At 32.5% G+C, this 23,656-nt stretch overlaps 3 protein-coding genes across 5 annotated transcripts in view; 1 reads left to right on the top strand and 2 right to left on the bottom strand.

Annotated features, from left to right (window-relative positions):
• Positions 1-2,103: 2,103 nt before the first annotated feature.
• Positions 2,104-6,151, bottom strand: LOC135128160 (uncharacterized). Its single transcript, XM_064055054.1, has 3 exons — positions 5,987-6,151; positions 4,995-5,339; positions 2,104-2,169 (listed from the first exon to the last, which is right to left on the bottom strand). The coding sequence occupies exons 1-3, from the start codon at positions 6,149-6,151 to the stop codon at positions 2,104-2,106; spliced, it is 576 nt and encodes a 191-aa protein (XP_063911124.1).
• Positions 6,152-6,204: 53 nt separating this feature from the next.
• LOC135128159 (uncharacterized) lies at positions 6,205-7,135 on the bottom strand. The gene is made up of 2 exons (XM_064055053.1): positions 6,981-7,135; positions 6,205-6,394 (listed from the first exon to the last, which is right to left on the bottom strand). Exons 1-2 carry the CDS (start codon positions 7,133-7,135, stop codon positions 6,205-6,207), a joined length of 345 nt encoding a protein of 114 aa, XP_063911123.1.
• Positions 7,136-16,289: 9,154 nt separating this feature from the next.
• Positions 16,290-23,656, top strand: part of LOC135127693 (uncharacterized) — a 48,351-nt gene continuing 40,984 nt past the window's right edge. For 2 of the 3 annotated variants that reach the window (XM_064054249.1, XM_064054248.1), the window contains exons 1-2: positions 16,528-17,236; positions 17,285-17,353. In XM_064054249.1, the coding sequence (XP_063910319.1) occupies positions 16,553-17,236; positions 17,285-17,353 (753 nt within the window). In that variant the 5' untranslated portion in view covers positions 16,528-16,552. Of the gene's footprint in view, positions 16,330-16,527; positions 17,237-17,284; positions 17,354-23,656 lie in introns of those variants that run through there. The other variant, XM_064054250.1, reaches the window with a different exon arrangement.

Here is a 23,656-nt window from a genome sequence, read left to right as displayed (position 1 = left end):
ATTTTTAGCATCTCCAAAATCTTTAGAATATTTAGATTCTCTAGAATCCTTAAAATCTGCAGAATCTTCAAACTCTGTAGAATTTCTAAAATCCCTATACTCTTAAAAATCTTCACAATTGTTGGAACTCCCACACATTAAAACTTCGGAATCTTAGCAATATCTGGAATCTTTAGTATCTCCAGAATCTTTACAATCTCTAAATTCTCTGGAATCTTTAGAAACTCTAGAATCTCTAGACTCTTTAGTATAGCCAGGATTTTTAGCATCTCCAGAATCTTTATAATCGCTAGAATATTTATAGTCTCTAGAATCTCTAGAATATCGAGAATCTCTATAATCTGACTCCTTAGAATCTCTAGAATCTTTAAAAACTGTAGAATTTATAAACTTTCTAAATACTTTAGAATTTCTAGAATCTTAAAGATCTCTAGACTTTTAGGATCTCCAGAGCTGTAGAATCTCTGAAATCTTTACAATCTCTAGAATCTCTAGAATCTCTACTCTTTAAAATCTCTAGAATTGCCGGAACTGCTGGACTCTTTGGAATCTTAGCAATCTGTTGAATTTTCTGTCTCTCCAGAGTATTTAGCATCCCCATAATCTTTAGAATCATTAGAACTTCTAACATCCTTAGAATCTTGAGAATCTCTATCAGAATCTCTGGAATCTTTAGAATTTCCATAACCTCTAGAATCTTTAGGATCTCTGGAAGCTTTATAGTCTCTAGAATCTCTGGAACCTTTAGAATCTCTAGAATCTTTAGAATCTGTAGAATATCTAGAATCTCTAAATTCTCTAGAGTTTCTGGAACCGCTAGACTATGAAATTTTCGAATCTTGGCAATCTTTGGAATATTTAGAATCCCTAGAATTTTTACCTATCAAGGATTTTTACCTATTTAGAATCTTTAGAATCTCTAGAGACTTTAGCATCTCTAGAATTTTTAGCATCTCCAGAATCTTTAGAATATTTAGATTCTCTAGAATCCTTAAAATCTGTAGAATCTTCAAACTCTGTAGAAATTCTAAAATCCCTACACTCTTAAAAATCTCTACAATTGTTGGAACTCCCACACTTTAAACCTTTGGAATCTTAGCAATATCTGGTATCTTTACAATCTCTAGAATGTTTAGTATCTCCAGAATCTTTACAATCTCTAAATTCTCTGAAATCTTTAGAAACTCTAGAATCTCTAGAATCTTTAGTTTCGCTAGGATTTTTAGTATCTCCAGAATCTTTGTAGTCTTTAGGATCTCTAGAATATCGAGAATTTCTATAATCTGACTCCTTAGAATCTTATTAAACTTTCTAAATTCTTTTGAACTTCTAGAATCTTAAAGAACTCTATAGTTTTAGCATCTCCAGAATCTGTAGAATCTCTACTCTTTAAAATCTCTGGAATTGCCGGAACTGCTGGACTCTTTGGAATCTTAGCAATCTGTAGAATTTTTTGTCTCTCCACAGTATTTAGCATCCCCATAATCTTTAGAATCTTGAGAATCTCTCTCAGAATCTCTGGAATCTTTAGAATCTCTATAATCTCTAAAATCTGTAGAATCTCTAGAAGCTTTACAGTTTCTAGAATCTCTGGAACCTTTAGAATCTCTAGAATCTTTAGAATCTGTAGAATCTCTAAATTCTCTAGAGTTGCTGGAACAGCTAGACTATAAAATTTTGGAATCTTTGCAATCCTGGAATCTTACGAATCTTTAGAATCTCCAGAATAATCTACGAAATGTTTGTTTTGGTATTGAAAGAATACTGCTATTAAATTAGTGATTACTGATCACAGAACAAAAAACAAATTTATTTATTCAATCCTCCAGAAAATTAATGACTTTATTCCAAAAATGTATTAAATAGATATCTATAAAAAAAAATATTAAGTTATCCATGAAACTGGACAGATTTGAATGCGCTCCAGAGCCGAAGAATAACTTGAGGCGATTTTTGCAAATCTCGATGGAGCTTTTCCCTGAAAAAAGGAAATCTCTACGAATAATGGAACAATGAACGAATCGGGTCTTAAAATAATTAAATGTTGATTTAAAATAGCGATTTTGTGACCTTTGGGAGGTAATAAATAAACACCGGCACTAATTAACGCGAACTAAAACCACCAACGAGTTTGCCTAATTGCTTCACATCAGTAATTGACCGATTCGGCTGAAACCAAACTGTTGAAATTTAGTTAGTGATATTCCAGCATGACACGATTATTAGCAGTTGAACTGCGTGTTTGTGATTCCAGGACCAGATTTAAAAAATATTCGATCTGAAAGTCTTTTTTTTTTCTTTCAACAAGTATCATCTATTAATTGAAAGGAGCTGGAAACTTAAACGCTTTAAATTACCTCACATGGTGTAAACATTTTTAAATAACTAATGCATGAGGATAGAGTGCTTAACGTAAATGCTGGTCTACCCCCACCCTTAAATTCGCGCGAAACGGGGCGTGGCTAGCAACGTCACACTACATTTCATCGTCTCGGTGACGAACTCCACTAATCATGCACAACCACAAAATTTTGCAATATCTGAGATTTATTTGTCACCCAGATTACAAATCAGACGCTCCTGCTTAAATTAGAACGTCGTCTTGCGTTCAACCACTCCATAAAACCCATATGTCTGTAAACCAGAGAAATACGCATTCCGCTCCATTTATACGTGACTGGGTTGGATAAAACTGGCGTGTTAAATAATACCGAGAGTCATTTCTTAAAGAGGACCTTGGCCAGAATGGACTGAGCGAGAGCGTTTCTTCGACATTATTAAAGAAAAATCCAGGAATATGTCTAGGAAAATGGTAATCCTATGAGTAGTCGAAACCAACTGTCTTAAGACTGTCCCAACCACTAGCATAATTTCTTATTGATCGTGGCCTACAATACCACTCTAACAAGGCACAAGCTCCCTTAATTCTGTTTACATTCACTTAATTACTACTTTCTACCCGTCGCTTAATCCACAGCGCAATTAGCCTGAAAAATGACATATCCTTTACAATGATTAATGCCATCCCGTAAATTCCCAGTCGGTAAGCAAGTGACCACCAATTAAAACCACTGAAATCGAAAAGGATTCTAGAGCGAACGAATACAAGGCATTAAGACTCGTAATTAATTTAAGCCGCACTGTACATGTATTGTGGATAATTAACTAAAGCTGATACCGCTTTTAATTTCCTTAATCAGGTCGAAAGCCGGGATAATTAATTAAAATGTTCACGAGCAAGGACATAAGACACTCTTACTTACGCGCTTATTTATTCATCCCCTCTTGGAACCCGGTGACGTCATCTCCGCACTAAATAAATCTGTTTGCATTTTTTGAACCTCCCGTTGTGCTTTTTAAAATGCTCATTACTCCACACGACAAAAAATAACCTACATTGTTGCCCGAAATTGGTAATTTCAGCTTTCATCTCCGTTAAAATTAGAAGTAATTTACTTCTGTCGGCACGTTATTTTAGAACGAATGGTCGATATCCAAGAATAAATGTTGCGAAGCAATTTTTTACGAGTAATAATTTATTCTGTGCAGGTAAAAATCGCCGGCTAGTGATTCGGGAATGTGTCTAAATAGTGTGACAACATTATTGCCGCCATAAATTCTCGTGATTATTTAAACAATAATGTAGTTTTCGTGACACAATCAGCTGAACACGAAACGTCGTATGTAAATTATTGTTGTAATAAATTTTACGCGGCGATATTTAAATCGGGGACATTTATTTTGTAAATAGTGGCAGTCAGTTTGATACAATGTTATTTGTTTAGTTAGCAAACATGAAGTTTGCGAGTTTTATTTACTTATAATGCACTAAAGTCGAAATTCTGTTACGAAACAAAGTTGAGAGTTCTTTTTATATTTACATGTGAGGACAAATGGAGAAACTGTTTCCCAGGAGCATCTGGAACGTGTAACAATGTTGTTGGACTGAAATCCTGTTCGGTGGTTTTATTGGTCTAGTTGTAAGATTTTGAGAATTGGGGATAAATTTTTACTTTCCGAGTACTACATTAAAATAATTATTAATTATTATTAGAGTTTTCGGCTGATATTTCTAATTTATGACTACGAAGTCGATTTTATGCAAGTCGTCCGGAAGCAGGAATGCTATTATATCGATTAGTACTAGAAACTGGTAAATTTGGAGTTATATAATTGTTAATATTTCTAGTCTATGGTAGGTAAAAAAAGTGCGTGCTATTTTACTATTACTACAAATTCATTGTAATATTTTTATTGTATGTTTTGCGTTGTTAGTAATAAAACTACATAGCCATTGTCTAACACGTATCAGCAGCTAAGACTGATTCCAGAAAATATGTGTTTAGTAAAAGCCATGCGTCCAGTAACATCAAGTTTCCATGTCAGGATTATCTGAAATATTTAAATCATAATCATTTTTAGCCATATATTTTTTACGAATAATCTGTCTAAAATATTTTATCCAGAGATTCTAGAAATCTAGAAACAAACTTCTAAAGTTTATAAAGGTTCTGAAGATGCTAACAATTCTGAAGATACTAAAGATTTAAAGGTCTAAAGATTCTAGAGATTCGAAAGACTTTGGAGTTACTAAAGGTTCTAGATATTCTAAAGTTTCCAGAGATTACTATAATTCCGAAGTTTGGAAGCTCCAACAATCCTAGGGATTTTTAAGAATTTAGAGATTTTAGAAATTCTACAGAATTTAAAGAGTCAACAGAGGATTCTCTAGAAAATCTAAAGATCCTGGAGACGTCCTTTTCATATTTTAAAGAGGTAAAGCTTCTAGAGAGCTAAAAACTCTAAAGATACTCGTCCTTTTAGTCCTTTTACTCCTTTTCGTCTTTTTGGTCCTTTTGGTCCTTTTCGTTCTTTTCGTCCTTTTGGTCCATTTCGTTTTTTTCGTCCTTCTGGTACTTTTCGTCCTTTTCGTCCTTTTGATAATTTTCGTCCTTTTGGTCATTTTCGTCTTTTTCGTCCATTTCGTCCTTTACGTGCTTTTGGTCCTTTTTATCCTTTTTACACTTTTTATCCTGTTTGTCCTTCTTATCCTTTTTGTCTTTTTCGTCCTTTTGTTCCTCTTCGTCCCTTTCGTCCTTTTCGTTTTCTTCGTCCTTTTTGTCCTTTTTGTACTTTTTATACTTTTTGTTCTTTTCATCCTTTCGGTTCTTTTTGTCCTTTTCTTCCTTTTGGTTCTTTTCGTCCTCATCGTCTTTTTCGTCCTTTTCATCATTTTTATCATTTTTATCCTTTTTGTCTTTTTTGTCTTTTTTATACTTTTCGTCTTTTTCGTCCTTTTGGTCCTTTTGGTCCTCTTCGTCCATTTCGCCCTTTTTATCCTTTTCGTCTTTTTGTCCTTTTTATACTTTTCGTCTTTTTCGTCCTTTTGGTCATTTTCGTCCATTTCGTCCTTTTCGTGCTTTAGGTCCTTTTGGTCATTTTAGTCCTTTTGGTCCTTTTTATCCTTTTTATCCTTTTTATCCTGTTTGTTCTTTTTGTCCTTTTCATTCTTTTCGTCCTTCTTGTCCTTTTCGTTCTTTTCGTCCTTTTCGTCTTTTTGGTCCTTTTCGTCTTTTTCGTCTTTTTCGTCCTTTTCGTCCTTTTCGTCCTTTTAGTCCTTTTTGTCCTTTTTATACTTTTTGTCCTTTTCGTCCTTTTGGTCCTTTTGGTCCTTTTGGTTCTTTTTGTCCTTTCGGTCCTTTTCGTCCTTATCGTCTTTTTCGTGCTTTTCATCATTTTTATCCTTTTTGTCTTTTTTTGTACTTTTTATAATTGTCGTCCTTTTCGTCCTTTTGGTGCTTTTGGTCATTTTCGTCATTTTCGCCCATTTCGTCCTTTTCGTACTTTTGGTTCTTTCAGTCCTATTAGTCCTTTTGATCCTTTTTATCCTTTTTATCCTGTTTGTCCTTTTTGTCCTTTTTATCCTTTTTAACCTTTTTGTCCTTTTCGTCATTTTCGTCCTTTTCATCCTTTTCGTACTTTTTACCTTTTTATACTTTCTGTCCTTTTCGTGCCTTTCGTACTTTTCGTCCTTTTGGTCCTTTTCGTCTTTTTCGTCCTTTTTGTCTTTTTCGTCCTTTTGGTCCTTTTCACCCTTATTGTCTTTGTCGTCCTTTTCATCATTTTTATCCTTTTTGTCTTTTTTGTCCATTTTATACTTTTCGTCGTTTTCATACTTGTCGTCCTTTTTGTCCTCTTTCGTTCTTATTCGGCCTTTTCGTCCTTTGGGTCCTTTTCGTCCTTTTGGTCCTTTTCGTCCTTTTCGTCCTTATCGTCTTTTTCGTCCTTTTCATCATTTTTAACCTTTTTCTCTTTTGTATCCTTTTTATACTTTTCGTCCTTTTCATCCTTGTGGTCCTTTTCGTCTTTTTTCGTCGTTTTCGTCCATTTCGTCCTTTTCGTGTTTTTGGTCCTTCTAGTCCTTTTAGTTCTTTTGGTCCTTTTTATCCTTTTTATCCTTTTTATCCTGTTTGTTCTTTTTGTCCTTTTCATTCTTTTCGTCCTTCTTGTCCTTTTCGTTCTTTTCGTCCTTTTCGTCTTTTTGGTCCTTTTCGTCTTTTTCGTCTTTTTCGTCCTTTTCGTCCTTTTCGTCCTTTTAGTCCTTTTTGTCCTTTTTATACTTTTTGTCCTTTTCGTCCTTTTGGTCCTTTTGGTCCTTTTGGTTCTTTTTGTCCTTTCGGTCCTTTTCGTCCTTATCGTCTTTTTCGTGCTTTTCATCATTTTTATCCTTTTTGTCTTTTTTTGTACTTTTTATAATTGTCGTCCTTTTCGTCCTTTTGGTGCTTTTGGTCATTTTCGTCATTTTCGCCCATTTCGTCCTTTTCGTACTTTTGGTTCTTTCAGTCCTATTAGTCCTTTTGATCCTTTTTATCCTTTTTATCCTGTTTGTCCTTTTTGTCCTTTTTATCCTTTTTAACCTTTTTGTCCTTTTCGTCATTTTCGTCCTTTTCATCCTTTTCGTACTTTTTACCTTTTTATACTTTCTGTCCTTTTCGTGCCTTTCGTACTTTTCGTCCTTTTGGTCCTTTTCGTCTTTTTCGTCCTTTTTGTCTTTTTCGTCCTTTTGGTCCTTTTCACCCTTATTGTCTTTGTCGTCCTTTTCATCATTTTTATCCTTTTTGTCTTTTTTGTCCATTTTATACTTTTCGTCGTTTTCATACTTGTCGTCCTTTTTGTCCTCTTTCGTTCTTATTCGGCCTTTTCGTCCTTTGGGTCCTTTTCGTCCTTTTGGTCCTTTTCGTCCTTTTCGTCCTTTTCGTCCTTATCGTCTTTTTCGTCCTTTTCATCATTTTTAACCTTTTTCTCTTTTGTATCCTTTTTATACTTTTCGTCCTTTTCATCCTTGTGGTCCTTTTCGTCTTTTTTCGTCGTTTTCGTCCATTTCGTCCTTTTCGTGTTTTTGGTCCTTCTAGTCCTTTTAGTTCTTTTGGTCCTTTTTATCCTTTTTATCCTTTTTAACCTTTTTGACCTTTTTATCCTTTTCGTCCTTTTTATCATTTTTATCCTTAAAACAATTCTAGAAATCTAGAGATTATAGAGACATAAAAACTCTAAAAACTAAAGAATCTAGAGATTTTAAAGATTTTGAAGATGCAAAAAATTGGAAAGATTCTAGAGATTATAAAGGTTTTGGAAAGGTAAAACACTCTCGAGATACTAAATATTCTAGAAATTGTACAGACGCTAGAGATGCTAGAGTTTCTAAAGATTCCAGAGAATTTAGAAATTTTAGAGATTCTTAAGATTCTAGAGATACTAAAGACTCTGGAGATACTAAAGATTCTAGAGATTCTAAAGAAGATTCCAGAGATTCTAGAAGTTCTAAAGATTCTGGAGATGCCAAAATTCTAGAGAATCTAAAGTTTCTACAGATTCTCAAGAAATTCGAGAGATAATAGAGATTCTAAAGATTCCAGAAAATGTAGAGATTGTAGAGACTAAAGAATCTGGAGATACTAAAAATTCTAGACATTCTAAAAACTCCAGAGATTAAGATTCCGAAGTTTTAAAGTCTAGAAGTTCCAACAATTCTAGAGATTTTTAATGATTCAGAAATTCTACAGATTTTAAAAATTCTAGAGATTTTAAAAATTCTAGAAATTTTAAAAATTCTAGAGATGCTAAAAATTCTAGAGATGATAAAGATTATAGAGATTCTAAAGAGGTAAAAGGTCCTAGAGAGCTAAAAATTCTAGAGATTCTAAAAATTTTGAAGATGAAAAAATTCGGAAGATTCTAGAGATTATAAAGATTCTGGAGAGGCCAAAATCTCTAAAGATACTAAAGATTCTGGAGATTCTAGAAACTCTAGAGATAGTAAAGATGCCAGAGATTCTAGAGATTTTGGAGGATTTAGAGACTTTGGAGATTCTAGGTATTCTGAAGAAACTAAACACTCAAAAGATACTAAAGATTCTGGGGATTCTAAAGATTCCAGAGATTGACAAAATTCCGAAGTTTTAAGAATTTAGATATTTTAGCAATTCTACAGATTTTAAAGAAAATCTAATATTCTAAAGATTCTAGAGATGCTAAACATTCCTAGAAATGCTAAAGATTCCAGAGATTCTAAAGATTTTAAAGAGGTAAAGATTCTAGAGAGCTAAAATTTCTAGAGATTCTATGTATTTCAAAGATTGCAAAGATTAAGTTTTAGAGTATAACGCTTCCAACAATTCTAGAAATTGTAGAGATTCTAAAAAGTCTAGAGGTTCTTGATATTCTAAAGATTTTGAAGATACAAAAAATTCGAAAAATTCTAGAGATAACAAAAATTCTGGAGACACCAAACATACTGGAGATATTAAAGATTTTAGAGATTCTAGAAATTTTAGAGATTGTAATGATGCCATGGACTCTGGAGATTCTAAAGATTCTCGAGATACTAAAAACTTAGGAGATACTAAAGATTCTGGGTATTCTAAAGATTCCAGAGATTGCCAAAATTCCGAAGTTATAAGATTGTAAGAATTTAGATTTTAGAAATTCTACACATTTTAAAGAAAATCTAAATATTCTAAAGATTCTAGAGATGCCAAAAATTCTAGAAATGCTAAAGATTTTAGAGATTCTAAAGTTTCCAGAGATTACTATATTTCCGAAGTCTTAAAGTCTGGAAGCTCCAACAATTCTAGAGATTTTTAAGAATTTAGAGATTTTAGAAATTCTACAGAATTTAAACATTCAACAGAGAATTCTAAGGATTCTACAAAATCTAAATATTCTAAAGATTCTGGAGATGCTAAAAATTCTAGAAACGCTAAATATTTTAAAGAGGTAAAACTTCTAGAGAAGTACAAACTCAAGAGATTCTCGTCCTTTTAGTCCTTTTAGTCCTTTTCGTCCTTTCCATTCTTTTCGTCCTTTTCGTCCTTTTGGTCCGTTTGGTTATTTTTGTCCATTTCGTCCATTTCGTTCTTTTCGTGCTTTTTGTCCTTTTTATCCTTTTTAACCTTTTTGTCCTTTTCGTCCTTTTCGTCCTTCTCATCCTTTCCGTCCATTTTGTCCTTTTTATACTTTTTGTCCTTTTCGTCCCTTTCGTCCTTCTCGTCCTTTTGGTCCTTTTTGTCCTTTTCGTCCTTGTTGTCCTTTTGGTCCTTTTCGTCCTTATCGTCTTTTTCGTCCTTTTCATCATTTTTATCCTTTTTGTGTTTTTCGTCCTTTTCGTCCTATTCGTCCTTTTTATCATTTTTATCCTTTTCATCCTTTTCATACTTTTTATCCTTTCTATGCTTTTTGTCCTTTTTATCCTTTTTATTCTTTTCGTCCAACAATTCTAGAAATTCTAGAGATTATAGAGATCTAGAAACTCTAAAAATTTTGAAGATGCGAAAAATTGGAAAGATTCTAGAGATTAGAAAGATTCTGGAGAGGCCAAACACTCTCAAGATACAAAATATTCTAGAGATTGTACAGATGCTAGAGTTTCTAAAGATTTCTGAGAATTTAGAAATTTTAGAGATTCTTAAGATTCTGGAGATACTAAAGATTCTAGAGATTCTCAAGAAGATTGAAGAGATTCTAGAAATTCTAAAGATCCTAGAGATTCTGGAGATACTAAAATTCTAGAGAGCCTAAAGTTTCTGAGATTTTTAAGGATTTAGATATTTTAGAAATTCTACATATTTTAAAAATCCTGGAGATGCCAAAAATTCTAGAGATGATAAAGCTTCTAGAGATTCTAAAGAGGTAAAGGGTCCTAGAGATCTAAAAATTCTAGCGATTCTAAATATTTCAAAGATTCCAAATCTAAATCTAAAGTTTCTAATGTTTCAAGCGATTCCAAAAAATCCAGACCTCCACAACCAAACATGATTTAACTCATTTCTATGTTTACGTTACAAAAAATAAATAGCGTCATAAAAAAATTAGATATGGTCGTTTTTATTCGCAACATCCGGTACCCACTGTATAAAACAAATATTTCAAATTAGCCCCGACCACAAAAGTCCAGGTGCGACCCGAATCCACGTTTTACACGCCTTTAAACAAGCTTTATTCCCTATCTGTCTTGCTAATAAACCTGGAAAACTGCAACGTGGACTAATACATCTTCATTGTCTAATATTACGGTCTCTGCTTTCAGACATTTGATCTAAACACACCCCGGCTCAACGTGTTTCGTCTGGCTTAGCGCTAATCCTAGATAAAATTAAACTATTTGAATTATTGATTCGAGTTTCGAATTTTCAGACGCAAATGTTTTCCGACGATTAAAGACACAGAGGGCTGTTCCAGTCATTTTCGCTTCAAAGGAGAAGAACAAAGAGAACCCGAAACCCTGTTTGCGTTAATCCAAAATTCGAATTGTACGTATAACTCGAAAGAAGGGTGTTGGGAGCGACTATGATAGTTGGATTTTTATAGTAAATTGTAGTAGTAATGCCGACTTTAAGGTCTGGTTACAAAAACGGGAAAAAAATCAAGCCAAGACGCCACCTGGCGGCTGAAATGAGCAGCTGTGCAGGCTTGTGTTGCGCTGCAGGTCCCTGATGTGGCGCTGGGGTCGATCAATAAATAACAGGAACGCCTCCAGCGCCATGTTTCTGATCAAAACAAGTGTTAGATAATGAATAGAGAGCGGATTTATAAGCACAAAAAAATTAAGAATAAGCGCTTAAATAAGCACAACATTTTCAATAAAAAAGTTTTATTTTAAGCAAAAAAGCATTAAAAACATAATCATGTTCCAAATCAAAGAACACTTCTTAGAACATTGGATAAAATATTATTACAATAATCCTAGACTTTATATTTTACACACGTATTTCAGTTTTCTTTAAAACAATTTATAATTGTAATATGTTCCAAGTTGTCCACTGTAAAATTTTTTCGCCGATCATTTAAAATGTGTTTAAAATTGGAGAATTTTTAGATTTTTGTATTTTTCTGTTCGTCAGTTTTTAGATTTTGCAATTTTTTTGCATTTTTCGATTATATTTTACTTTCCGATTTTTTTGATTTTTGAATTCTTGATTTTACGTTTTTAATTATTCGATTTCCGATTTTTCAATTTTTCGGTTTTTTAATTCTTCTATTCTCGATTTTTCGATTTTCCATTAATCATTACATTTTTCGATTTTTCGGTTGTTTTATTTTTCGACCTTCGATTTTTCAACTTTCGATTATTCGATTTTCCATTTTCTGATTTCACGATTTTTCGATTTGCGATTTTTCGATTTTCGTTTTTCCGCTTTTGTGGTTTTTCGATTTTTCTGTTTGTTTCAGTTTTTATGGTTCTGCAATTTGTTTTATTTTTCCATTTTTCGATTATTTTACTTTCCGATAGTTTGATTTTTGAATTTTCGGTTTTTCCATTTTTCGATTGGGATTTTTCAATTTTTCGTATTTCAATTTTCAATTTTTCAGATTTGTGGATTTGTGTCCGTTTTTTCGATTTTTAGAATATTAATTAATCGAATTTTCGATTTTTGAGCATTTCGATTTTTCGATTATCATTTTTACGATTTTTCAAAATCTCGATATTCGAGTTTTCGATTTTCCATTTTTCAAATTTTCAATTTTTAATTTTGCTTTTTTCGATTGTTGCTTTTTAGAATTTTCCCTTCTTCAGCTTTTAGATTTCAATTTTCTTACTTTCCGATTTTCCACTTTTCGATTTTTTTATTATTTTTCGATCGTCGTTTTTTCGATTTTCATTTTTCCGATTTTTTGATTTTTCAATTTTTAGGCCTTGCAATTTTTTTACTTTTCGTTTTTTCGAGTATTTTTGTTTCATCGAATTTTCGATTTTTCGATTTTCCATTTTTAGATATTTTTCGATTTTTTTTTGATTTTTCGATTATTCTGTTCGTCAGTTTTGAGACTTTGCAATTTTTACTTTTCCACTTTTCTATTATATTAGTTTCGGATTATTCGATTTTTGAATTTTCGTTTTTTTTTTTCATTTTTCGATTTCCGATTTTTTAATTTTTCGATTTTTCGGTTTTTTAATTTGTCGATTCTCGATATTCCGATTTTCGAATTTTCGATTTTCCAATCTTCGATTTTTCGATTTCCAGTTTTCGATTTTCCACTGTTTGATTTTACGATTTTTCGATTTTTCTGTTCGTCAGTTTTTAGGCTTTGCAATTTGTTTACTTTTCAATTTTTCGATTATTTTACTTTCCAATTTTTTGATTTTCGAATTGTCGACTTTTAGAGTTTTCAATATTATGAATTTTCGAATTTTCGGTTTTCCTATTTTTCGATTTTTGATTTTTCCATTTTTCGGTTTTTTGATTTTTCAATTCTCGGTTTTTCAATCTTGCAAATTTTCGATTTTTCAGATTTGTGAATTTCCAGTTTTTCGATCGACCTACGTATTAGATTCATTGAATTTTCGGTTTTTCCATTTTTAAATTTTTGATTTTCCAGTTTTGTATTTTCAGATTTTCTGTTGTTCGCATATCTGATTTATCGAATTTTCGATTTTTCGGCTTTTCGATTTTTCGATATTTGATTTTCGAATTTTCGATTGTTCAGTTTTCCATTTTTCAGCTTTTAGACTTCAATTTTTTTACTTTTCGATTTTCCAAATTTTCGAGTTTCAATTTTCAGATTTTTGATTTTTCGATTTTCTTTTTAAATCTTTGAATTTTTCGGTTTTCAGAATTTTCGATTTTCAGTTTTCAGACTTTCGATCATTAGAATTTTGGATTTTTCAGTTTTATGATTTTTCGATTTAAATTTTGCGATTTTCAATTTGTCCATTGTCGATTTTTAGAATTTTCGGTTTTTCAGTTACTTCCCGATTTTTTGGTTTTCGATTTTCCAATTTTCAGAATTTCCGAATTTCTTTATTCAGATTTTCGATTTTCCACTTTTTCGATTTTACATTTTGCGAATTTTTGTTTTTCCAATTTTTTGCTTTTTCGATTTTTCTGTCCGTTTCAGTTTTTAGGCTTTGCAATTTTTTTCTACTTTATATATTTTGATTATTTTAATTTCCGATTTTTTGATTAGCCATTTTTAGATTTTCGATTTTTACGATTTGTATTTTTCGATTTTCTGTTTTTTGCATTAGTGAATTTCAGTTTTTCCGATTTTTGATTTTGCGCATATTTGATTAATCAAATTTTCGAAAAACTTACCATGCTTACAAAAACTTCAAAACATCTACAATATTTCAAAGTATTCAGTTTTGCTATTCTTGATTTCTTCAATAAAATAAATTGACTCAGTCATTAACTTTTTTGAGACACCCTGTATAACCAAATCTAAAAAATATTAATGCAGTCATAAATCACAAGTATAAAAACTCATCATATTTTATACATTTAAGATAGGATTTATTCTGCAAAATTTTGAGGTGACGTCATAAATTTTTTAGAGGGGATAAGCAAATATATTTTAATTAAAAATGTATCATGTTTATCATGACTTTAAAACATCTGCAAGATTTCAAAGTATTCGATTTTGCAAATTCAAAATTAAATTGCAAAATATTGTTTTACAATTTTGATTTTTTTTCCAAAAATTTAGACGTTTCGGATAAAAACTCAACACGGAGTCATAAACTACATGTGTAGGACTATGTTACTGTATACAATTTAAAACCCATTTCCTATGCATAAATTTGAAGTGACGTCATCACATTATTGGTGAGGATGATTAGACAAATTTAATAAATTTGCGACATTTATGAAAAAAATATCAGTTAACAAAAATGGCACGTTTTTATCATTATGCCAGTTACATGTCACTCAACGACAATATCGTTTTTTTTTAAGAGTATTTTAATTGAAAAAGTGATGAATTTTTTTAAAAAAATAATTCATGTCCGGACCATCCTTACTCACGAACGAAAGTGCCCATTATTTTATCGGAACAACTACCTGCTAAATCTTCTCCGACAAATTCGAGAGAACTGGTGTGAGCCATAAATATTTCTTACCAAATGTAAATTTCGTTGTAGTTTGAGCCTACCTACAAATTCTGCCCTTGAAGGATTTGGATCGTCTTCTTCGGAGAGGGCAGGCAAAAACGATCCGCCCATAGGCTTAAAACATTTGCGTGCGATTGTACAATAATCCTTTTTTTTAGAAAATCTTCAACGGTCTTGCCGCAAAATGCAGAAAAAGAACATCTGGTTAAAAGCTTTAATTCATTATCAACGGAAGTAAGGATTTAAAGTCATAAAGTCTATGGAGTATTTTTCCAATCCTATAATAAAATTTTATTACCCAAACGACCGGAACCTAGTCACAGAAAGGGTCTTGAGTAAGTGTACTTCAATGGTCAAGTCCAGGTAAAATGCATACGATACGATACGGCTAACTAACAAGTATTTGTCATCCCGACAAGGCCGGCATTTGAACAAAATATGCATTAAAACTCATATTCGTCGAAAAAAGCATTAAATAAGCATATAAGTTTTAATATCCATAAAATTGAAAAAAAAGCGAATAAGCATTAAAAAAATGTGTCAAATGACTCCAAATTGTATCATAGTTACAGATATAAAAAAGTGCTTACATTTTTCACAAAAAGCATTAAACCTAGAAATCCGCTCTCTAATAATGAATAAAGTCAATTTTTTATATATATATATATATATTAGGGTGATTCAAAAAAAAAAAATAATTTTTTTTTTCGTGCAAAGAGGTTCAAAAGTTTCTTTTCAACGTAAAAAAATACCAGTTAAAAGTTGAGCTCTTAATATTAATATTAAGACCGTCCGCATCGCGTTTTTCTATTTCCCATAAGAATAACATGGGAAAATTTTTGTTTGCACCTTCTGATTTTTATTGCTAGCCCGTCGTGTGTCGTGAAAAAAATTCAATCACATATTTTTATAGAGAATTGAACGCTCTACAAAAAGTGTCTCCTATGATTTTGCGAGAAACCTGACTATGATTTTTTAACCCACTGATGCTGAAAATGTTCGGAAAGAGTTTTACTGGCCTTATTATAGCATAAAATTATAAACAATTACTGTTTAAAAAACTAAATTTAAAATGTGTATAAATTTTTGTGGTGATTTATTCCAATAAGACCATCAAATTTATTGTAATGCATCAAAAACGTCAAAATTTGGATAAATTTAACTTTAGCCTAAAATAACTCTTCAACTATCAGGTTTCTCGCACAATCATAGGAGACACTTTTTGTAGAGCGTTCAATTCTCTATAAAAATATGTGATTGAATTTTTTTCACGACACACGACGGGCTAGCAATAAAAATCAGAAGGTGCAAACAAAAATTTTCCCATGTTATTCTTATGGGAAATAGAAAAACGCGATGCGGACGGTCTTAATATTAATATTAAGAGCTCAACTTTTAACTGGTATTTTTTTACGTTGAAAAGAAACTTTTGAACCTCTTTGACACGAAAAAAAAAATTATTTTTTTTTTTTTGAATCACCCTAATATATATATAAATGATTAAAAATCATATATAAAATTTTGTTTTTTTATTTCACTTTGTGTCAGCTTCACTTCATTAGTTGTCAAAATCTACAAAATAGACGTTTATCAGAACAATTCCTAAAAAAGATGACACTAACAGGAAAATAGATAGCCAGGAACGAAATCGGCACTTTTAATCCGAGATTAATTATCATCAACATCAACTCAATTTATTAACAAGGCCCTATTACGTTTCGCTATGAAGCTAATTACAAAGTAAATATGTCCCATATGGCAAAATAATGGCTTCGATGCATACTTTAATGTAATAAAAACCTTGGATACAAGTTTATCATTACAGTAAAAAACGAAAAACAAATATAAACTAAACCATTTCCACAGTGTATCGTGATAAGTTGTACAGTGAAAAGAGTGTCAGTGATGATGCAATCTTCACCCGAAGCCAAAACCTTCTACTGGTACTTTAAACCCATAGCACTCGTTTGCAAAATTCTGGGAGTATTCCCTTTGCAAAACATTCTAAAAGCCAAAAACCCCAAAGACATAAAAGTCAGAATATTCAGTTTTGCCCACCTTTACAGCTTCTTCATATTTGCTAGTATGGTCTACATGATCTTCTATTTCTCCGGATTTATGTTTAATTATAACAAATCTGTCTATCTTCTTATAGTAGTGTGTGTCATGATTCTTAGATCATTTGTGTGCTTTTTGTTCTGTGGAAGTCTCTCCAGTAAGCTTCCCATACTTATACGGCTCTTGGATACGTTCGACAGAAAAAAAACACCTTTATTGATTGACAAAAACGGAAATAATGTTCTGCGGTCGTTCGCCCTTTGGACCGTCTTACCCATGGTCACTGGTTTTATCGCCATCGGTATATCCTTCATGGAATCAGCCCAAGTTGTTCTAGAAACCATCCCTCCAGAACTAGGAGCTACGAATGTGGCTGTGGCCGCCTACTTCTTCGGAGGACTAAGCATCTGGCAGGTTTTGCCCCTCCTCATGTACATCTACTTTTCCATCAAAATCAAGAGCAATTTTGACATTATTAACGACACTATCGCGAGAAAGGGATACTCGGGATGTATTTTTGACGAAGACATTAAGTACCCGGAAGATATGGCTGAAGCTATGGAGTATTTCAGGCACATGCATAACGTTTGTAGTAAGAGTGTGCACGTATTGGGGACCTTCTATGGAAATTTCATGGCTATAGATCAATTCTGTATCATCGTCATGGTCATTGCTAATATCTGTACTTTTATAAAAGACAAGGGCCACGACTCCCATCTGTTGACACTGACGATTTTTAATATCTTAGTTGTGGTAGCAGTGCTTGTGATTTCCCATCAGATTAAGGATTCTGTAAGTTTTGAGGTTGGGTTATGGGTTAAGGTAATTTTTGAATTGTAGGGGACGAAGATCGTGGATTTGCTGCATGGGATTGTGTTTTCACGGGTCAGCGAGAAGTGTCGTACTGAGGTAAGTCCTTAATTAACAAAAGTGCTCAGTGTCGGATTGAGGAAAATCTACAGAGTGTGGCATTGTATACAGAATTTTTTTTTCTCAGTATATGCTTAACTTCGACTGTTTATGTTTATGCTTCGACCGAATTCGACCTTTAGCACGTTCAGATTACAAGCATCAGCGGTTAAAAGAAAATGAAATTTGGTTGATTTTGTATCCTCAACGCAGAAAATATTGTTACACAATGTTGATTTTTTTCCAATAATCTGGATGCTAAGGGTAAAAAGTGCATAAAATTTAAAGAACATTTGTCCGGTAGAATTCTCAAGATGATGTCATAATTTTTTGGGAAAGCCTTTTTTATTAACAATTTACCATGGTTACGATAATCTTGAAAAGTTTTCAAAGCATTTGGTTTGAAATTGCAAAGTTAAGTTGTAAAATATTACACAATTTTGATTTTTTTCTCAAATCATCATTCATCTAGGTTGAAAAGTCGACACGGATTCATGAATCACACATGTAGGAGTATGCGGTCCTACAAAATTAAATATACCGGGTAAAAAAAAATCTCAATGATGTAGAATACAAAAAAAACGTAATTTTATAAAAGTAAAATTGGCAACACTGTATGCACCTATGCGTGAATACCTCTGAGTGAAATCCACCTTTAATTTTTTTGGGACAATATACATAACAAATAGTAGTCATTAATCGTTGTGCATAATTCTTAATAAAACAAGCTGTTATTTTTTATTAACAAATCAACCAAAAAAAAACATTTAATAAGACATTTATAAATTATAAACAAAAACAAAACCAGCAAAAGGAAAAAACGCATAAAAGCATGACCAACTAAACACTAGAGATGTTCAAAATTCCTGCCTGCCATATAAGAAGCTCGTAATGTTTCCAAATTTTGATCATTTTTTGTAAAAATTAGTTATCACCATTTGCTGAGATAAAACTGATTTTGGCAAATAACACACCCTCTAAAAAGAGAGGGTGGGTGGGCGGGGCTAGTAGTTGCTAAGATAAGACTGATTTTGGCAAATGAGGTACCCTCTAAGAAAAGAGAGGGGGGGTGGGCGGGGCTAGATCCTGTTAAAACTGATTTTGGCAAAAGAGATACCCTCGAAAAAAACAGAGGGCGGGTGGGTGCGGCTAGTAGATAAAACTGATTTTGGCAAATGACATACCCTCGAAAAAAACAGAGGGCGGGTGGGTGCGGCTAGTAGATAAAACTGATTTTGGCAAATGACATACCCTCTAACAAAAGAGAGGGTGGGTGGGCGGGGCAATAGCTGTTAAGATAAGACTGACTTTGCCAAATGACATACCTTCTAAGAAAAGAGAGGGTGGTGGGCGGGGCTAGTACCTGCTAAGATAATAGTGATTTTGGCAAATGAGATACGCTCTAATAAAAAATAGGACGGGTGGGCGGCCTTAGTGTTTGCTAAAATAAGATCGATTTTGGCAAATTACATACTCTCTAAGAAAAAAAAGGTGGGTGGGCGGTACTAGTACCTGCTAAGATAAGATTGATTTTAGCAAATATGACGTATCCTCTAAGTTTCTAATTTAATTAAATTAGATAATATAAGAAAAGATACTAGAGGCTCCAAAGCACTCTCAAATTCTTTCCAAACAGGAATACCAGAACCTAGATTGTTTAAATTTTTATAAAAAAAACGAGCTCCCAAAATTAACTCAAAAACAGGTCAGGTCAGAATGTTCCAAGTACACCAAAGTCCCCTAAAATTGTTTTAAATAATTTACAAAAAAGTCACCATGGGTACCCAAAAGTCTAACGAATAAAAAAAAAACACTGAAAGCTCAAAAGATTTTTTCAAGTTCATCCAGCAACAAACCACCAGATTTCTTTAAATTTATCCGAAAATAAAACACCAGGGGACCTAAAAACAACTGCGAACATTTTAAACGTAGGGTTTTGAAAACTTTGACAATTTTTGATACGTCAAATATTTTTAACTGCTTACTCGATTTTTGCTGATTTCTACGTTCGCTTTATATCACACAAACATTGTTATCAAATGGAATTTTATCAAATTATTACATAAACAACACAACCACACCCCGTATATAATACAAGAAGGGTAAATTAGTAGTAAGTAACATGGCTAACATACGTTTCAGTCCACATTTTGTTTTTTGTCATAACCTATGGTCATAACTTTATCACTTTTTTTAAGAATACAGGCAAATTTTGACGTTGATGAGGTTTTTTTTACTTATTTGTAAGAACCTCAAGGTTAGCCGTTTCTATATGGATCTGCTGGAATCGTGATCAAAATCTTTAGAAATCCAGAACTTTAAAAAAAAACTTAAAAATGGGGTCAAATGTTAAAAAAAGCATTAAAAAAACGTCATTTACTAAAATCAGTCTTATCTTAGCAAGTATACTGTAGTAACCGAATTTGAATCAAATTTTTGTACTGAAATTAATTAACAGCGGCGCGAATCACACTTGAATAATTTGAATTTAAAAATAAAATCAATCAAAAAAATCGTTAAACATAGGCAACCATGTGCACGTTAACGCTTGTTGGGTAGTTGGTAGCTCCCTAGAGGATTCTAGTTAGAGGGTTGGTAGACAAGTCCGCGGCATGGCGAAAGCATGGTGAAAGCGTCATTATTGTTGTGGGAGCATGGTGAAAAGACGCTGTAAGTTAGCTAGGTTAAATTAGTTGGCTTGGTAGTTAATAAAAGGGAGAGGCCTTTGTTTAACGAAAATTAATCGTAACGACGGCGCCCAGTTTTCCCCGACACGCGCAGCTAATTCTTGCAACTTTCTAATCGGAAAACGTGAATTTTTGACCGACGCCGACACGGTTCATGTTAGGAGTTTAATCGTTAACTCGTTCTAACACAATTTAACAATCAGGAACTTGCTCAGTCAGACAAACACTTATGAGGAGATTTCATGAAACTCACTTAGTCAGGATAACACCCATTGTTTACAAAGTTATGAATGAAGTTTCTAGATGCATATACTCAAGTGTTTCATTATAACACTTCTTAATTCTTCACACAAGATTGCTAATAGTGCATTTACGGGAGTTAAATTAACAAAATTCATAATATCGTGAACTGGTGGTGGGTTGAAATAATTTTTTCCCTTAGGCAGTTATTGTTATCATCATTACATCACCGAGGCATTTCCTCGCAACGTTAAAAATTACATCACTGAAGCATTTCCTCGCAACGCTAAGGTTTTCATCATTTCGGCGTTGAAGAGCATCCACTTTATTCCATGGTTCCCACATTTTGAAATGTTGAAAGAGCGTAGAAGTTGTAAATCTAAAAAATCAAACTGAAATTAATTAGATTGAAAATGTATGTTTTATCTAACATACCTTTTCCCAATGTGAATACAAATTTGATAAGGTGTTTTTCCTGACTAAGTGAATTTCATGAAATCTTCTAGCAAATGGTTTATTTAAATAATCCTGATTGTTAAACTGTGTTTGCACTAGCTGACGATTAAGAAAAACTAACTTGATTGGTGAATTTACAAACAATAGAACAAATTTACAGCACGTGTTTCGCGTTGACCGGAAATCCGCAATTTTCGATTAAAAGGCCGTAGGAATTAACCGCGCGGGTTGGGGACAACAGAGTGACGTTAGCTACGATTGATTCTCGTTAAACAAAGGCTTCCTCCCATTTTATTAACTACTAAACCAACTAATTTAAACTACTTCTTACCATGTGTTTACACTCACAAAGACACATTCAGACTAACGCTACGCCATGCCGCCCTTTGTCTAACCACCAACCCTCCAACTAAAAACCCCTAGCGCTAAATCGTCCGACTACCAAGCAAGCGTTTCCGTGCACCAGGTTGCCTATGTTTTTTTTTATGATTTTTTTTTTCAAATTCAATTTATTCAAATGTGATTTCGCGCCGCTGTTAATTAATTTCAGAGCGACAATTTTGATTTACTTGCCTACTAAGGTAAGACCGTTTTTGGCAAATGACATATCTTCTAAGAAATTTAATTAAATTATTATAGGAAAAGACACTGAAGACTCCAAAGCACTTTCAAATTCTTTCCAAACAGGAATACTTGGAACGTAAAGATTGTTTTAAATTTTTCAAAAACAAAACTCGGGATCCCAAAATTAACTCAAAAACAGATTTTTCCAAAAATCGAACACCAAAGGCACCAAAATCCTTTTAAATAATTTACAAAAAAAAATTCCATGGGCTACCAAAATAATGTACCATGGGTATCCGAACACTGCGGCACTCAAGACATTTTCAAATTCGTAAAAAGTAAAACATTAATAAAAGCTCAAAAGATTTTTTCAATTTCATCCAGCAACAAAACACCAGATTCCTTTAAATTTATCCGAAAATAAAACACCAGGGGACCTAAAATTAATTGCGAACATTTTAAACGTAGGGTTTTGAAAACTTTGACAATTTTTGACAGAACAGTTTTTTCGGACACTCCATGGGAATTTTTTAAGATTTTTTGAAAAAGTTTTGGAAATTATTTTGCCTGTTTTCTCATTTATTTGAAAGTTTTTGGGGAAAACTGCTTCAGATTTTTAATTTACAGAAAATTCTCTATAAACCAACAGTTTTTCCAATACAAATAATATAAGTTATATAAAGGATGAGTGCCACAATGGTTTTATGAACGAGTTATTTATACTATTTTTTCTACCGCGCACGTTTTTTCGCAAAATTTAATTGAAATTTGCGTTTTTTTAAATCTGGGGAATTTTATCGTGGTTGGTGATAGACTGGTCTGACACGAACCACGAAATATTTGAAGTTCGAATTTTCACAACAATAAATGTAATTCGAATCAATTCAAGTTTTTGTAAGTTAAAATCGGTTAAAATGTCTTGTGAAGAAGTTAGTGAAGTCCTTACGCCTCCCGAAATACGGGAAATTTTAATTTGACCAATCTTACCGATCGAAATTACACCAGATCTATTTCAGAACCCCTTTCCGCTATTAACGAACCGCTTTGACGTCATTTGGGTGCTTTGATAGCTCTATTAGAAAATAAAAAAAAGGTGCGCGGTAGAAAAAACTCCTTTTAACATTTTTTGCAAATTTTTTGGAATTATTTTCCTGTTTTCCGCTGTTATTATGAATTGCCACAACAACAACTTCAAGTTGAAAATCTACAGAAAATTCCGTATGATTGAGTAATTTTTTCTTTTGAAATGGAGGCCGTTTTAACATATATTTTTGGAAAATGTTTGCGTATTATTTTTTCCGTTCTCTGCAGTTACTTATTTAAAAATTGATAAAAAATTTTTTTTCGTATTTATTTCAAAATTTTTGGTACAATTGCTTCAGGTTCTTGGTTCTTATCTACAGAAAATTCTCTATCAGCCAACAGTTCTACGTACTCAAACAAAACCCATTTTAACATTTTTTGGAAATTTTTTGAAATTGTTATCCCGTTTTCCACAGTTATTAAAGAATTGGTAAAAAATGACTTTTTTCGGACACTCCATGGAAATTCACTAGATTTTTTTATACCAAATCGTAAAGAAAAGACCCACTTATCTTTATATAGGAACAAGATAACAAATCCAATTATTATTTATAAAGTGGGGATTGTATACAGATGTTATTTATTTTCTCTCAGTATATGCTTAACTTCGACTGTTTATGTTTATACTTCGACCGAATTCGACTTTTAGCACGTCCAGAAAAAATTTGATTTCACAGCATTCGGTTTTTGCAATTTCAAAGTTAAATTGTGAAATATTGTTACACAATGTTGATTTTTTTTCCAAAAATCTGGATGCTAAGGGTAAAAAGTCAACACGGATTCATGAATCACACATGCACATCCTATGGAATTAAATATACCAGGTGTCTGGAAAATGGTGGATTAACTCTTCAGTACGTTATGCACGGGTGTTTCGGAAATCCCAAAAAAATTATAAAAAAATTCTCTATGATGTAGATTACAAAACAAAAAACGTAATTTTATAAAGGTAAAATTGGCACCACTGTACGAACCTAATGCGTGAATACTTACTTACTTTCTAATTTCTTAGTAACAATGGTGACTGAAATCCACCTTTTATTTTTTTTTTTTTTAGGACAATAACTATAATAACCAGTGGCCATTAGTCGTTGTGCATTATTATTAATAAAACAAACTGTTATTTTTCATTAATAAATAAACAAAAAAAAAACATTTTAATAAGACATTTATAAATTATAAACAAAAAAAAATCTACGAAAGAAAAATCCATTAAAGCTTAGCGAACCAAACACTAGAGATGTTTCCAAATTTTGATAATTTTTTGTAAAAG

Source organism: Zophobas morio, unplaced genomic scaffold (genome assembly GCF_036711695.1).
Source record: "Zophobas morio isolate AGI-343-1 ecotype UQ-CSIRO unplaced genomic scaffold, CSIRO_AGI_Zmor_V1 ptg000012l, whole genome shotgun sequence".
Lineage (NCBI taxonomy): Eukaryota > Metazoa > Arthropoda > Insecta > Coleoptera > Tenebrionidae > Zophobas > Zophobas morio.
The sequence above is the reverse complement of the archived record's forward strand: the minus strand, read 5'-3'. Positions and strand labels throughout refer to the sequence as shown.

What these genes read in the sequence shown, in the direction of transcription:
- LOC135128159 (XM_064055053.1), bottom strand. Translation starts at nt 7,135, where the DNA reads ATGGACAAAAAAGACAAAAAGGATAAAAATGATGAAAAGGACGACAAA. An exon ending in AGGCACGAAAAGGACAGAAA is followed by an intron (nt 6,395 to 6,980) that starts GTATAAAAAGGT and finishes AAACACGAAAAG; the next exon opens with GACGAAATGGACGAAAACGA.
- LOC135128160 (XM_064055054.1), bottom strand. Translation starts at nt 6,151, where the DNA reads ATGGACAAAAAAGACAAAAAGGATAAAAATGATGAAAAGGACGACAAA. An exon ending in AGGACAGAAAGTATAAAAAG is followed by an intron (nt 5,340 to 5,986) that starts GTAAAAAGTACG and finishes AAAGACGAAAAG; the next exon opens with GATAAAAAGGGCGAAATGGA. An exon ending in ATAAAAAGGACCAAAAGCAC is followed by an intron (nt 2,170 to 4,994) that starts GTAAAGGACGAA and finishes GTTTGGTTTCAG; the next exon opens with CCGAATCGGTCAATTACTGA.